The sequence below is a fragment of the Salmo trutta genome, chromosome 7 (assembly GCF_901001165.1).
Source record: "Salmo trutta chromosome 7, fSalTru1.1, whole genome shotgun sequence".
Lineage (NCBI taxonomy): Eukaryota > Metazoa > Chordata > Actinopteri > Salmoniformes > Salmonidae > Salmo > Salmo trutta.
Window position 1 is genome coordinate 39,345,372 of NC_042963.1, and position 17,563 is coordinate 39,362,934.

At 43.3% G+C, this 17,563-nt stretch overlaps 1 protein-coding gene across 3 annotated transcripts in view; it reads right to left on the reverse strand.

Annotated features, from left to right (window-relative positions):
• Positions 1-5,560: 5,560 nt before the first annotated feature.
• LOC115197381 (transcription factor RFX4) overlaps positions 5,561-17,563 on the reverse strand; it is a 35,091-nt gene continuing 23,088 nt past the window's right edge. For 2 of the 3 annotated variants that reach the window (XM_029758829.1, XM_029758828.1), the window contains exons 17-18: positions 11,741-11,879; positions 5,561-7,193 (exon numbers count right to left, since the gene is read on the reverse strand). In XM_029758829.1, coding sequence (XP_029614689.1) covers positions 6,921-7,193; positions 11,741-11,879 — 412 coding nt within the window. In that variant the 3' untranslated portion in view covers positions 5,561-6,920. The remainder of the gene's footprint in view (positions 7,194-11,740; positions 11,880-17,563) is intronic. The other variant, XM_029758830.1, reaches the window with a different exon arrangement.

Below are 17,563 nucleotides of genomic sequence, written 5' to 3' on the forward strand. Positions count from 1 at the left end.
AGTATGGTTAAATGCATGCTTGGACTGTGTCTGAAGTGGGCGTTGCAAAAGAAGTGGGTGGATCAACAGTGGTGGATGTATGTAACATCAGCGCTCTGTATTGGTTAGACCGGCCATAGCCAAGGGCACTGCCGGTCAGCTTAAGTTTACATAGCAGGTTAAGAGAGCTAATGTAGCAGGTTAGGATAATTAACGTGGCAGGTAGGAGAACTAATGCAGCAGGTTAGCTAAATTAAAGTGGCAGGTTAGGAGAATGAGGATAAGTTTAGAAAATCAAATCAATTTTTATTTGTCACATGCGCCGAGTGGCGCTGCGGTCTAAGGTACTGCATCTCAGTGCTGGAGGCGTCACTACAGACCCTGGTTCGATTCCAGGCTGTATTACAACCGGCCGTTATTGGGAGTCCCATAGGGTTGCGCACAATTGGCCCAGCGTCATCCGGGTTAGGGTTTGGCCGGGGTAGGCCGTCATTGTAAATAAGAATTTGTTCTTAACTGACAAGCCTAGTTAAATTAAATAAAGGTTAAATAAAAATAAATAAATAAATACAACATTACCGTAAAATGCTTACTAATAACAAAAGGGTTAGACTTTGCTAACATTCTACAATTGTCAACAATCAACTCGTCATTGCAGCCCAATAAGCCAGGTAAAACATTCCTGAGCGGAAACAAATCTGCCCAATTAGTGGATTTGGTAGATCCACCCTCTTCTTTTGCCACGCCTACTTTCAGACACACTCCATGTATGCAATTACCCATGACTCACCATTGAGTCTACAAACCCATAGGAATCCTCACACTGTTGACTACTTTGACTACTTTAAAATAGCGGAAGCTGGTGGACGCCCACAATGTTTGGCCACTAGAGGCCTCTATCATTCTCTATGGGATAGCTACACCCCTCTTTCGTGTTTCAACTTTCACCTGTAAACGTCACATTCTCATCGAACGAGTGCACGCGGCGTCCAAGATGTGCAATGACGTACAGTAAAAGTGCGTCAATATTACTAAATTTGTATTTTAATGGGGTTTTGTCTTGTCTTCTTTGCCCTTCTAACCATGCTGCCGACAGACTTTGATATGAAAAGGTCTATGCACGCGCTTGTCATCATTATGTAGAATAGGCAGCGATTGTCTCTCATGTATGTCTATGAATTATTTCTGCATTTCCTGTCTCCTGTTATCTGTATCTATGTTCACTGTAGGCCTAATCAGATCTGCTCATGTTCAATTGTCTTTATCTACACTCCAGGCATTTTCAATACTGCCCAGTAGATCACAGAATCAAGGGCATAACATGGTCATATAAATGGCATCACAAATCATTCATAGCCTAATTCATAGTATTCAAAGTCGGGGTCGAGACCCGGGGAATTGCAATGGAGTTGCCAAAATATAAAAATAACAAATAAATTGTTGCGTTGTTCAGGATTGGCAGGCAAGCATGATCTCTCTTTTGACAAACTTATCAAGAATATTTCAAGGACCGCTTTATTCCATCTTCGTAACATTGCAAAAATCTGAATATTTTTCTCCAATAATGATGCAGACAAACGAATCCATGCTTTTGTCACTTCTAGATTAGATTACTGCAATACTTTACTCTCCGTCTACTCGGATAAAGCACTAAATAAACTTCAGTTAGTGCTAAACACGGCTGCTAGAATCCCTGACCTGGAACCCCCAAAAATGTATATAAAAAAACATATTACTCCAGTGCTAGCCTCTCTACATTGGCTTCCTGTTAAGGCTAGGGCTGATTTAAGGTTTTACTGCTAACCTACAAAGCATAACATGGATTTGCTCCTACCTATCTCCTCCGATTTGGTCCTGCCGTACATACCTACACATACCACTACGGTCACAAAACGCAGGCCTCCTTATTGTCACTAGATTTTATAAGCAACAGCTGGAGGCCGGGTTTCTCCTATAGAGCTCCGTTTTATGGAAGTATCTGCTACCCCTGTGAGAGACGCAGACTCGGTCCTCAACCTTTAAGTCTTTATTAAAGACTCATCTCTTCAGTAGTCCTATGATTGAGTGTAGTCTGGCCCATTCGTGCGAAGGTGAACGGCAAGGCACTGTAGCGACGACTGCTCTTGCTTTTTCTGCCTGGCCGGCTCCCATCTTTACTACTGTGATTCTCTCCCTTGACCCTATTAGTTGAGTCAATGGCTTATTAGTGCTTCCATACTGTCCCTAGGAGGGGTGTGTCACTTGGTGGGTTGAGTACACAGACATGATCTTCCTGTCCAGTTTTGCACCCACTCAGGCTCGTGCGGTGGAGGGAGATCTTGTGGGCTATACTCAGCCTTGTCTCAGGGTAGTAAGTTGGTGGTCTGTTGATAATCCTCTAGTGGTGTTGGGGCTGTGCTTTGGGCAAAGTGGGTGGAGTCATATACCTGCCTGGTTGGCCCTGTCCGGGGGTATCGTCGGACGGGGATACAGTGTCCCCCAACCCACCTCTGGTCTCGTCTCCACTATCTATGCTGCAATAGTCGTAGGTGCCAGGGGCTAGGGCCAGTCTGTTACATCTGGTGTAATTCTCCTGTCATAATCTAGGTGTCCTGTGTGAATTTAATATGCGCCCTCTAATTCTCTCTCTCCCTGCCTGACCTGTTCACTGGACGTGTTACCTTTTCCTGGGCCTGCTGTTTTCGACTCTCTCTCTCTCTACCGCACCTGCTGTCTCGACCTCTGAATGCTTGGCTATGAAAAGCCAACTGACATTTACTACTGAGGTACTGACCTGTTGCACCTTCTATAACCCTGCTGGTCATCTGTGAACATTTGAACATCTTGAAGAAACAATCTAGCTCTAAATTGGCCATGTACTCTTATAATCTCCACCCGGCACCGCCAGAAGAGGACTGCCACCCCTCAGAGCCTGGTTCCTCTCTAGGTTTCTTCCTAGGTTCCTGCCTTTCTAAGGAGTTTTTCCTAGCCACCATTCTTCTACATCTGCATTGCTTGATGTTGGGATTTTAAGCTGGGTTTCTGTATAGCACTTTTTGTCATCTGCTGATGTAAAAGGGCTTATAAAATACATTGATTGATAACGGTTTGTGCCAGGACTATGTAATGCCAGTACATCATCTGTCATTATTACAGCTTCATATTAGTTTTTATGATGGAGGCAGTGGTGTGTATTCATGGATGCCAAGGGAAGCCAGGCTTCCCCCAAAAATTGACCAAGAAAAAAGAAAAAAACATACAAAATAATGCATCTTTCGTCTCTCTGTGTTTCATACATTTCCTTCGATTTGCATCAGGCCGAATGTATCTTACCGGAGAAAGCATCCGAGCGAATTAAATAGCGCCCCCCCCCAGTCTCGGTACGTGTAGCCTATCTATCTGATGCTGTCTGGTCTAAAAGAGTATGACATTGTAGCATTTGGCCTCCCTTGATAAAAAATTATAATTTCATAATAGCCAATCACCATTGAGCTAAACTGAGAGAGCTCAGCTGTAAATAGTCCTAAGTGCACCAAAACAAAGTGGCAAGCGATGCCAGTTTGGATTTGGCTTCAGACCAATTCATCAGAAGCCAAACATCATTGACAGAAAAAAACTTGAATTGTTGCATCTCGTTGTGTCGTTGTCCTCTGGTGCCTAGCTAGCTAGCTAAAATCCAACCATGAGTTCATATTGTTCCCCTGGCCTGAGAGGATAGAAGTTCAACATGTAGCTAGATGTAGTATGCTAATGTTTACGAGCTGGCCTGGTGTAATGTTTCCCATGAAAGAAAGTTAGGCTAGCGAGCAAGCATTTTAGCCAGGTAGCCTAGGACAACAAAAACTAAAAATGTGTATTGTATAACAGTCATAGACCATTTAGGCAACATGAAAAGGAGGATGGCATTGGCATTTCTCTACGAGTAGGATGAGTCAACATGTTATTTCTACCTCCACGCACATCACACACACAAACACACACACACAGAAATCAGTACCATGGACAGCCACATCATATTTAGCTTATGTTGATTGGACTAAATCATTTTTGGTATCTTTTAGTTGACACTGTATTAGACTAAGCATAGCTGATTAGATTATGTTGAAGTTGAAATGGTGCTGGAATACTGGAGGCAGCTCCTGTTTTCTTTACAACTTGCGGTAACTCTCCGTGGTTCTAAATCAATTGTTTTTTAGTAGTCCAAAAATGTCGGAGATATTACCTTGCTTGACCATGCTGTAGGTCATGTAACTGTTTGTTACATGCAATATGTTTTGTGGCCTTAACCGGACAGATATTGATTTCTGGTTTTGTAATGAAATAAATTTGTGGTTGAATTTATTCTGTTTTCTTATTGCCTCGGCCTTGGGCCTATATATCACGGTGTCAAGGCATATGAACTAACCGGTTATAGAGCAAACAGCACAATTATCACAACACATAGGTTGTAATATGTTTTATTGGGGGGGGGCTTGGCTTCCCCAGTGATTTTACCCACACACCACTACTGGATGGAGGGTGTCTTTATCCTTCCCTTGCGCCCTACCGGCAAGCTAGTCATTCATGAATTCAAACCCCATTATGGAACTGGAAATTGACATTCTCATAGCTCTTGAATTTGAAATTACAATTTTCTAAATTACTCATCCCCTACAAGGGGCAAAAGGATTTTAGATATGGTAAGCAAGTGCCAAGGGGGTATGATATTATAGTTCTGGTTCTCATCTGCATTCTGACACCTCCCCAATGGCCCAGACTGCTCTAAGCTGGTGTCAAGTGTTTGTGATAAGGCCTATAGTCTTTCAGGACAGTGTGCTTTTCCCATGTTCATTGCATTTGTAACCATTGTACCGAACGGGCCTCCAGCATGCAGAGCCTTGGTTGTGAACTTTTATGGTGTCCAGGAAAATGGGCTCACAGCACAGGGGATCTGCATTCAAAAAAATGTAAGAAAACTTGAAGGTCAAAGGTTACGGGACCGACGTGTGATGACCACACCCCAGCAGGAGCTGCTCTTTATAGAAATGTAATTTCTTTCCGCAGTGTGGCTCTCAGCTTATCTCGCCCAGCCCCACTGGGTTCCCAGTCTTCCCAATGCTGGCAAGTAATTGGAGTAAAAATCAGCTCAGAGGATTTGAAAAGATTTGGTCTCCTTTGTCAACATCAAACTCAAATTGGGTTTTAAGGCAGGGGGAGTTGTGCAATGATATACAACGCCAGATATACAACGCCAAACATTCAACCAAGCGCTACGATGTGGTGATCCTTTCACACAAGCCAACTGCAAAGTCATTTAAGGTGTGTGGTGTGTCATTGCATTTTAATACTGAACACTCCCCTGAAAATGTATTGATCAATATTTCCAAAGAATGATTAGTGTATCATCAATATCAATAAATAACAGTGACAGTTTATCAGTCAGACAAGTTACATTGGAGAATTTCAGTGGAAAGAAACTAGCCTGGCCAAAACTACTGAGGTTGAACAAGGTTTGTAGGCTATACACAAACGGACTGCAGAACAGTGAAATATTCATTACCAATGGTATGTGTTTGAGAGAAGAGAAAAGAAGAAAGAAATGAGAACACAATTCACATTTGCATTGGGGTTTTAGAAATTATTTATGTGGCAACAAATAATTCCACATGCATATCAGTTTAAACTGTAACAGTTGTCACCACTGAAGTTGTCGAGTGCTTGTATTTACAGAAAAAAGTGACTATAGTTCATGTGTGTTACACTTTGATATTGTTCCTTTTATTCCTACCCATAGGGTAATAGGTCCACAGTAGCTTTGAGTGCATTATAAAACACACACAACTAGGTAATGTTTCCTTCACTATATCCATAAAAAAAAATAAAAAAAATACCAACTGTAACACAGAAAACAAAACAGAACACAATGTTACAAAGTTACAGAGAATATATCTATAGTGTTTTCCTCCTCCCACAAATACAGCAACAGAGTTTGTGACACAGCACACAAATAATCTGGCTGAGGCACAGCACTCGATCATTAAAAAAAACTATTCATGTGAAACTGACAAGCTAATAAAGGCTCTCCACATGTTAGCTTTGTCTCAGCCATAAACTTCTCTCATAGTTTTTTGGCTGTATGCCAATTGACGTGACTGGGCTCCAGTGGTGAAACATTAAGGCAATCCATCCTGGGTTGTATTCATTAGGCACCAAACGGAAGAAAACAGACAAACAGGGAGCGACAACCTTAACTTATCACATAAGAAACATTCATGTTCATTTTCCGTTCCAAAATGTATTGCTACGGTGTGCCCTAATGAATATGACCCTGGTTCTGCAGCAGGCTAGCATGTCTTCTGGACAACGTCTCAGAGGCCTACTCTGAGTAAGTGTTGACCAAGAGAAAATGGTGTGCATCGTTAAGATACTGTACTGACGTCAGCCACAGTATACAATGTAAACAGAGTTGCGTACATTAGTGTCCCAGTACAGGGAGGGAGGGGTGATGATCAGTGTTTGTTGACTTGGCAGGTTGCCAGACAGAGATGGGTGTTCATTAATTGAAAAGGCACAGCTGGGCAGTCTCACACTGCACACTTCCACATGTGAGATTCTTCCGACTGCCTCTGTTTCTATAATCCCAAAGGGTTTGCACAGCCATTTTCTGCAAACAGCACCACCATTGAGGCGATTATTGCCCTCAACAGACTAGGCCTACGCCACAATATTCTGATTGTGTAATGTGAGAAGAAGTCCTGAATCTTGTTTGTCTGTGCTGTGGCCTGCGGGTCAAGTTAACAAGGTTACCCAGTTTTGCTACTCTCCAGCCTCTGTCCCCTACCATTACACTGATACTCCTGATTAGGTGCCTCTGGGTCGTGTTGGGGAAAGGCAGTGGGATGTTTGCATCTATAGGCTTGGCAGGCTGCATGGGCATGACTGTGCCCAGGACAGCTCCGCTCTCTGAGGGCTGAATAGGAAGCCTACTTGGCCCAGCCTGTGGTGGCCTCTCCATTGATGTAAGCGAAGCCAGGAAAGTGTTGTGAGTGTTCGTACTCAGAGTTCCTGCGAGGGGCCAGGGGGGAGTACATGTCTCCAGAGGCGGCGTAGCGGGAGGAGTGCATAGGGGGACTGGTGTAACAGCTGTTGGCTGGGGAGACATCCGCCCACCGTGGGGCCACGGGCGTAGGGTGCAGCCGAGGAGCACCTCCCATCAAGCAGGGCTCCATCCGGGACATCTGGCTGTTGAGCGGGTACTGCCGAACAGAAGAGAATATTGGGTTTTAGGGTGATATGTAACATGTATGTATCATATCTAGGGCTGGGCTTTTCCCTGAATGCATGACCTGACAGGAGAAAACACCAGCCCCTAGTTAGGCTATAGCTGAACTCCAGAGATTTCCTGGTCACGTAAAATTACCAGGCAAAACTCCTGGCCCTGATGTAATAATTGATGTGAAACATAATAACACATCCTTACTTTCTCTGTAACACTATGATGTTTATAATTCACAATGAATCAAATAAAATACCCATTTTATTTGTCACATGCGCCGAATACAACAGGTGTAGACCTTACAGTGAAATGCTTGCTTACAGCCCTTAACCAACAATGCAGTTTTAAGAAAATACCTAAAAAAGTAAGAGTTAAAAATAACAAATAATTAAAGAACAGCAGTAAAATAACAATAGCGGGGCTATATGCAGGGGCACCAGTACAGAGTCATGTGCGGGGGCACCGGTGTATTGAGGTAATATGTACATGTAGGAAGAGTTATTAAAGTGATTATGCATAGATAATAACAGAGAGTAGCAGTAGCGTAGAAGAGCAGGGGGGGGCATACAAATAGTCTGGTAGCCATTTGATTAGATGTCCCAGGAGACTTATGGCTTGGGGGTAGAAGCTGTTCAGAAGACTTTTGGACCTAGACTTGGTGCTCCGGTACCGCTTGCCGTGCGGTAGCAGAGAGAAAAGTCTATGACTAGGGTGGCTGGAGTCTTTGACAATTTGTAGGGCCTTCCTCTAACACCGCCTGGTATAGAGGTCCTGGATGGCAGGAAGCTTGACCCCGGTGATGTGCTGGGCCGTACACACTACCCTCTGTAGTGCCTTGCGGTCGGAGGCCGAGCAGTTGCCATACCAGGCAGTGATGCAACCCATCAGGATGCTCTCGATGGTGCAGCTGTAAAACCTTTTGAGGATCTGAGGACCCATGCCAAATCTTTTCAGTCTCCTGAAGGGGAATAGGTTTTTGTCGTGCCCTCTTCACGACTGTCTTGGTGTGTTTGGACCATGTTAGTTTGTTGGTGATGTGGACACCAAGGAACTTGAAGCTCTCAACCTGCTCCACTGCAGCCCCATCGATGAGAATGGGGGCGTACTCGGTCCTCCTTTTCCTGTAGTCCACAATGCATGTTGTAAATGGTAGACATAAATAAGACACTTCCTGGAACTGTTGGAGTAGGATAAGTGGTCAGCCGGTAGTATTTTCGTTGCCCAGGGTGACCGACGACTAACAGCGAGGACAGAATCAGCTCCTCTTACAAAATATTTGGGACTGGTCGGGAAATCCAACAAAGTGTTCCTTTCGTGTCATCTCCTTCCCTTCCTCTTGAGAGACCCTCTTAGACCCTCTTACACAAAGCACACACATTGTGCCCGATTTAAGTTCAGAGCAGGGTGGAAAAAAGTGGAAGTAAAAGTATTTCCTCTTTATTCCACTAAATATAAACACACAGGCAACAGTCAGTTCTATTATGAGGGATGGTGGCATGGAAAGAGGCCGTCATCACAGGTCAGGGAGAAGGATGGGTGGTTCAGCGACCTCTTGTTCACGCGCAGAAAAGAGACCATTGAAAAACAATATTTTAATAAAACGCCCCCTCTGCCCTGGTCTATGAGTTCTATGGCCACTGGCTCAGAGAGATGAAGAGACTATTGAGTGGTGGAAGGGGACGCACAGTGGAGCACAGAGCTGGGCCCCTCTGGGCTGGGTCCTGGGCCCCCAGCCAGATCACCTCCCACTGTCCTGCTGCTTCCGCTGGGTGGAGAGGAGGATTCAGACTGCTGAGGCCCAGCGGATCTCCTCCCACTACAAAGACAGGGAGGGCTGGAGGCCCTTTAAAAGGAAATTACCATCAGAAGGGTCAACTCACACCATTTGCTGCTGTGGCTAACAGTGTATGAGCTCTACCACCACCACCATTCTGCTGCTGCACCCCATCCACCTCTCGCCTGCTCTTACTCTTCTTTTTTCTTCTGTTGACTCTCTCTCTCTCTCTCTCTCTCTCCTCTCTCTCTCTCCTCCGCTCATCTCTCTCCTCTCTCTCTCCTCTCTCTCCTCTCTCTCTTCGTCTCTCTCTCTCTCTCTCTCTCTCTCTCCTCTCTCTCCTCTCCTCTCTCTCTCTCTCTCCTCCCCCCCCCCCCCCCCCCCCCCCCCCCCCCCCCCCAGAGCATGCCACACTGTTGGGCACCAACACTATAAAATGTGTTTTGCATACTAACAAGCCCCGTTCTCCTTTTCACTTCCTGTTCATATTAACATTCCTCTCTGATTTACTGCCTGTGAAAAATTCAACCTTACAAAAGCTAGGATGGAATTTATGTCCCGCCTACAACCCAACCGGGAATAAACTATCACTCTTCGGTATTATATAGGGAGGTGGATAGATATAAGTGGATAGATATGAGAGGGAGGTCATTATAATGGCATGTTGAAGAAAAAGAAACAAGAATCAACGTTAAAAATGTTCATAACTTAGCATGACTTCTGATTCATTCTGCTTGATTCAATGCCTAATATTTCAGTGGTTCTTGCGCCTCTGTAATGATGTACTATGGTGATTAGGTGATTTCCAGGCTTTTCCATAACACAAATAACCCAGCAAACAGCCTCATTTTGAACAGTCTCTTTGTAATGGATTTGATACAGTGTTGCACTGCCTTTCTTCCTGCTCTGCTCTGACGTCAATTAAATAGCATGGAGTCCACTCCAGGACCCAAGCCAAGAACAACTATTGCCACCAACAAAGTCTTGCAGGTGTGGTGAACAGTGTAAAAAAGCGGGAATTGTAGACTCTGTGGCTAAATGTCACCATCATCAAACAGGCCATAAAGATATACAGTATGTTGGAAGTTTGACAAAGGGTCTTAATGTGTTGAGTAAATATAAAGTCAATCTCGGCACCCAGAACCAAATCTCGTGTGTGCTCTGAGAGACTTATATAAGGCTATGTGCGTAGTATAATGGACGTGCGTAGTATAATGGGCTTGAGTAGTATCAAGGACGTGCATAGTATAATGGACGTGCGTAGTATAATGGACGTGCGTAGTATATTGGACGTGTGTAGTATAATGGACGTGTGTAGTATAATGGACGTGTGTAGTATAATGGACGTGCGTAGTATAATGGACGTGTGTAGTATAATGGACGTGCGTAGTATAATGGACGTGCGTAGTATAATGGACGTGTGTAGTATAATGGACGTGCCTAGTATAATGGACGTGCGTAGTATAATGGACGTGCGTAGTATAATGGACGTGCCTAGTATAAAGGACGTGTGTAGTATAATGGACGTGTGTAGTATAATGGACGTGCGTAGTATAATTGATGTGCATAGTATAATTGTGGGCGTATTATAATGGGTGTGCGTAGTATAATGGACAAGCGAAGTATAATGGACGTGCGTAGTATAATGGACATGCATAGTATAATTGATGTGCATAGTATAATGGACGTGCATAGTATAATTGTGGGCGTATTATAATGGGTGTGCGTATTATAATTGATGTGCGTAGTATAATGGACGTGTGTAGTATAATGGACGAGCGAAGTATAATGGACGTGCGTAGTATAATGGACATGTGTAGTATAATGGACGTGTGTAGTATAATGGACGTGCGTAGTATAATGGACGTGTGTAGTATAATGGACGTGCGTAGTATAATTGATGTGCGTAGTATAATGGACATGTGTAGTATAATGGACGTGTGTCGTATAATGGACGTGCGTAGTATAATGGACGTGCGTAGTATAATGGACATGTGTAGTATAATGGACGTGTGTAGTATAATGGACGTGTGTTAGTATAATGGACGAGCGAAGTATAATGGACGTGCGTAGTATAATGGACATGTGTAGTATAATGGACGTGTGTAGTATAATGGACGTGCGTAGTATAATTGATGTGCGTAGTATAATGGACGTGTGTCGTATAATGGACGTGCGTAGTATAATGGATGTGCGTAGTATAATGGACGTGTGTAGTATAATGGACGTGCGTAGTATAATGGACGTGCGTAGTATAATGGACGTGTGTAGTATAATGGACGTGCGTAGTATAATGGACGTGTGTAGTATAATGGACGTGCGTAGTATAATGGACGTGCCTAGTATAATGGACGTGTGTAGTATAATGGACGTGCGTAGAATAATGGACGTGCCTAGTATAAAGGACGTGTGTAGTATAATGGACGTGTGTAGTATAATGGACGTGCGTAGTATAATGGACGTGCCTAGTATAAAGGACGTGTGTAGTATAATGGACGTGCGTAGAATAATGGACGTGCCTAGTATAAAGGACGTGTGTAGTATAATGGACGTGCGTAGTATAATGGACGTGCCTAGTATAAAGGACGTGCCTAGTAAATGGACGTGTGTAGTATAATGGATGTGCGTAGTATAATGTCACTGAATTATCTTCACTGTGATTCCATCCAGTACACCGTTAGTAAATCCTCAGGTGAATGTACAGTAGGTGCTATGGCCTGATTTGTGATTGGGGAGTCCAAGTTGGGACTGACCTGTGCAGAGGTGCGGTGGTATGCGGGATAGTGGAGGGGGGCAGGGATGCCAGGTTCGTGGGCCAGACTGGGGTACTGGCTCTGGATGGAGTGGGGGTGCTGGTTAGAGTAACTCCCGTAGTTATAGCTCCCAGTAAACCTGGAGAGAGTACACAAAACAGGTCAATATCATGTGTTCAATGTGGCTCAGTTGGTAGAGCATGATGCTTGCAATGCCAGAGTTGTGAGTTCAAATCCTACGGGGGACCAGTATAAAAATGTATGCACTCACTACTGTAAGTCACTCTGGATAAGATGACAACAATTTTAATGTAGTACTTTAAATGTCTTCTGTATATTTCTGAGTAAGAAATCAGATATAGTGCTTACAGAAAGTATTCATACCCCTTGACTTATTCCACAGTGTTACAGCCTGAATTCAAAATGTATTAAACATATTTTTTTCTCTACAATCTACACAAAATACCACATAATGACAAAGTGAAAAAAACATGTTTGTAGAAATGTTAGCAATTTTTTTTTAAATGTAAATACAAAAATATGTAATTTACATAAGTATTCACACCCCTGAGTCAATATATGTTAGAATCACCTTTGGCAGCAAATACAGCTGTGAGCCTTTCTGGGTAAATCTCTAAGAGCTTTACACACCTAGATTGTAACATATTAACAGATTATTATAATTTTTTTAATCTTCAGACTCTGTCAATATGGTTGTTGCCATAGATTTTCAAACCAGTTTAAGTCAAAACTGTAACTAGGCCACTCAGGAACATTCAATGTTGTCTTGGTAAGCAACTTCAGTGTACGTATATTATTCGTAGCCATCTATTTACCACCACAAACCGATGCTGGCACTAAGACCATACTCAACGAGCTGTATAAGGCCATAATGTTTTTAATTGATTTTTATTTAACCTTAATTTAAATAGGTAAGTCAGTTAAGAACAAATTCTTATTTACAATGACGACCTAGGAACAGTTGTTCAGGGGCAGAACACCAGATTTTTACCTGGTCAGTTCAGCAAACAAGAAAATGCTAATCCAGAAGTGGCGCAGCTAGTGAATGGGGACTTTAATGCAGGCAAACTTAAATCTGTTTTACCTCATTTCTACCAGCATGTCACATGTGCAACCAGAGGAAAAAAAGCTCTAGACCACCTTTACTACACACACAGAGACGCATACAAAGCTCCCCCTCGCCCTCCATTTGGCAAATCTGACCCTAATTCCATCCTCCTGATTCCTGTTTACAAGCAAAAACTTAAGCAGGAAGTACCAGTGACACGCTCAATACGGAACTGGTCAGATGACGTGGATGCTACGCTACAAGACTGTTTTGCTAGCACAGACTGGAATATGCTCCGGGATTCATCCAATGGCATTGAGGACTATACCACATCAGTCATTGGCTTCATCAATAAGTGCATCGACGGCGTCGTCCCCACAGTGATCGTACGACATATCCCAACCAGAAGCCATGGATTACAGGCAAAATCAACATCGAGCTAAAGGCTAGAGCTAGCGCTTTCTAGGAGCGGGACACTAATCGGGAACGCTTATAAGAAATCCGCTACGCCCTCAGACGAACCATAAAACAGGCAAAGTGTCAATACAGGATTAAGATTGAATCCTACTACACCAGCTCTGATGCTCATCGGATGTGGCAGGGCTTGAATACGATTACGGACTACATAGGGAAACCCAGCCGCGAGCTGCCCAGTGACGTGAGCCTACCAGACAAGCTAAACGCTTTCTATGCTTGATTAGAGGCAAGCAACACTGAAGCATGCATGAGAGCACCAGCTGATCCAGACGACTGTGTGATAATGCTCTCGGTAGTCGATGTGTGCAAAACCTTTAACTTCTTTGGGATGGGGGCAGTATTTTCACGGCCGGATAAAAAACATACCCAATTTAATCTGGTTACTACTCCTGCCCAGAAACGAGAATATGCATATAATTAGTAAATCTGGATAGAACACACTCTAAAGTTTCTAAAACTGTTTGAATGGTGTCTGTGAATATAACAGAACTCATATGGCAGGCCAAAACCTGAGAAGATTCAATACAGGAAGTGCCCTCTCTGACAATTTGTTGTCCTTCTGTTGAATCTCTATCGACATTACAGCATCTGTGCTGTAACGTGACACTTTCTAAGGCTTCCATTGGCTCTCTAAAGCCACCAGAAAGTGGAATGGTGTGTCTGCTGTCTCTGGTACAAAGTACAACAGCTCTGTTTGTAAGTGGTCAGCCTGGGGACAGTGAGACTGAGATGCGCGTTCACGAGACTTCTCCATTTTTTTTCATTCAGCCTTTGAATGAATACAACGTTGCCCAGTTGGAATATTATCGCTATTTTATGAGAAAAATAGCATAAAAATTGATTTTAAACAGCGTTTGACATGCTTCTAAGTACGGTAATGGAATATTTTGAATTGTTTTGTCACGAAATGCGCTCGCGATTTACCCTTCGGATAGTGACCTGAACGCACGAACAAAACGGCGGTATTTGGATATAACTATGGATTATTTGGAACCAAAACAACATTTGTTGTTGAAGTAGAAGTCCTGGGAGTGTATTCTGACAAAGAACAGCAAAGGTTATCCAATTTTTCTAATAGTAATTCTGAGTTTAGTGAGCCCCAATCTTGGTGGGTGTCAAATTAGCTAGCCTGTGATGGCCGAGCTATGTACTCAGAATATTGCAAAATGTGCTTTTGCCGAAAAGCTATTTTAAAATCGGACATAGCGATTGCATAAAGGAGTTCTGTATCTATAATTCTTAAAATAATTGTTATGTATTTTGTCAACGTTTATCATGAGTAATTTAGTAAATTCACTGAAAGTTTTCGGTGGGTATGCTAGTTCTGAACATCACATGCTAATGTAAAAAGCTGTTTTTTTATATAAATATGAACTTGATTGAACAAAACATGCATGTATTGTATAACATAATGTCCTAGGAGTGTCATCTGATGAAGATCATCAAAGGTTAGTGCTGCATTTAGCTGTGGTTTGGTTTTATGTGACATATATGCTTGCTTTGAAAATGGCTGTGTGATTATTTGTGTCTATGTACTCTCCTAACATAATCTAATGTTTTGCTTTCGCTGTAAAGCCTTTTTGAAATCGGACAATGTGGTTAGATTAACGAGAGTCTTATCTTTAAAATGGTGTAAAATAGTCGATTGTTTGAGAAAATTGAATTGTGGTATTTTAGTTGGTTTTGTATTTCGCGCCGTGCGATGCCATTGGCTGTTGGCTAGGGGTTCCGCAGGCGGAACGGGGTTCCGCTAGCGGAACATCTGTCCTCAACAGGTTAAACAGGTCAACATTCACAAAGCCGCGATTACCAGACGGATTACCAGGACGTGTACATAAAGCATTCGCGGACCAACTGGCAAGTATCTTCACTGACATTTTCAACCTCTCCCTGACCGAGTCTGTAATACCTACATGTTTCAAGCAGACCACCATAGTCCCTATGACCAAGGAAGCGAAGGTAACCTGCCTAAATGATTACTGCCTCGTAGAACTCACGTCGGTAGCCATGAAGTGCTTTGAAAGGCTGGTCATGGTTCACATCAACAGCATCATCCCGGATACACTAGACCCACTCCAATTAGTAATCCACCCCAACAGATCCACAAATGACGCAATCTCAATCGCACTCCACACTGCCGTTTCCCACCTGGACAAAAGGAACACCTATGTGAGAATGCTGTTCATTGACTACAGCTCAGCATTCAACACCATAGAGCCAGCAAAGCTCATCACTAAGCTAAGGACCCAGGGACTAAACACCTCCCGATGCAACTGGATCCTGACGGGCCGCCCACAGGTGGTAAGAGTAGGCAACAACACGTCTGCCACGCTATTCCTCAACACTGGGGCCCCACAGGGGTGCGTGCTAAGTCCCCTCCTGTACTCCCTGTTCACCCACGACTCCAGCACCATCATTAAGTTTGCAACTGCGGTAGGCCTGTTTACCGACAACGATGAGACAGCCTATAGGGAGGAGGTCAGAGACCTGGCAGTGTGGTGCGTGCGGCACAGTACATCACTGGGGCCAAGCTTCCTGCCATCCAGGACCTACAGTTGAAGTCGGAAGTTTACATACACTTAGGTTGGAGTCATTAAAACTCGTTTTTCAACCACTTCACAAATTTCTTGTTGACAAACTATAGTTTTGGCAAGTCGGTTAGGACATCTACCTTGTGCATGACACAAGTAATTTTTCCAACTATTGTTTACAGACAGATTATTTCACTTACAATTCACTGTATCATAATTCCAGTGGGTCAGAAGTTTACATACACTAAGTTGACTGTGCCTTTAAATTATGTCATGGCTTTAGAAGCTTCTGATAGGCTAATTGACATAATTTCAGTCAATTGGAGGTGTACCTGTGGATGTATTTCAAGGCCTACCTTCAAACTAAGTGTCTCTTTGCTTGACATCATGTGAAAATCAAAAGAAATCAGCCAAGACCTCAGAAAAAGAATTGTAGACCATCACAAGTCTGGTTCATCCTTGGAAGCACTTTCCAAACGCCTGAAGGTACCATGTTCATCTGTACAAACAATAGTACGCGAAAAGTGCAAATCAATCCCAGAACAATAGCAAAGGACCTAGTGAAGATGCTGGAGGAAACAGGTACAAAAGTATCTATATCCACAGTAAAACGAGTCCTATATCGACATAACCTGAAAGGCCGCTCAGCAAGGAAGAAGCCACTGCTCCAAAACCGCCATAAAAAAGCCAGTCTACGGTTTGCAACTGCACATGGGGACAAAGATCGTACTTTTTGGAGAAATGTCCTCTGGTCTGATGAAACAAAAATAGAACTGTTTGGCCATAATGACCATCGTTATGTTTGGAGGAAAAAGGGGGAGGCTTGCAAGCTAAAGAACACCATCCCAACTGTGAAGCACGGGGGTGGCAGCATCATGTTGTGGGGGTGCTTTGCTGCAGGAGGGACTGGTGCACTTCACAAAATAGATGCATCATGAGGAAAGAAAATGATGTGGATATATTGAAGCAACATCTCAAGACATCAGTCAGGAAGTTAAAGCTTGGTGGCAAATGGGTCTTCCAAATGGACAATGACCCCAAGCACAGTTCCAAATTTGTGGAAAAATGGCTTAAGGACAACAAAGTCAAGGTATTGGAGTGGCCATCACAAAGCCCTGACCTCAATCCTATAGAAAATTTGTGGGCAGAACTGAAAAAGCGTGTGCGAGCAAGGAGGCCTACAAACTTGATTCAGTTACACCAGCTCTGTCAGTTGGAATGGGCCAAAATGCACCCAACTGATTGTGGGAAGCTTGTGGAAGGCTACCCAAAACATTTCACCCAAGTTAAACAATTTAAAGGCAATGCTACCAAATACTAATTGAGTGTATGTAAACTTCTGACCCACTGGGAATGTGATGAAAGAAATAAAAGCTGAAATAAATAATTCTCTACTATTATTCTGACATTTCACATTCTTAAAATAAAGTGGTGATCCTAACTTACCTAAGACAGGGCATTTTTACTAGGATTAAATGTCAGGAATTGTGAAAAACTGAGTTTAAATGTATTTGGCTAAGGTGTATGTAAACTTCCGACTTCAACTGTATATACTAGTGTCAGAGGAAAGCCCAAAAAATTGTCAAAGACTCCAGTCCCCAAGTCATAGACTTCTCTCTGCTATCGCACGGCAAACGGTACCAGAGCACCAAGTCTAGGACCAAAAGGCTCCTTAACAGCTTCTACCCCCAGGCCATAGGACTGCTAAACAATTAACTAAATGGCCACCCAGACTATTTACATTGA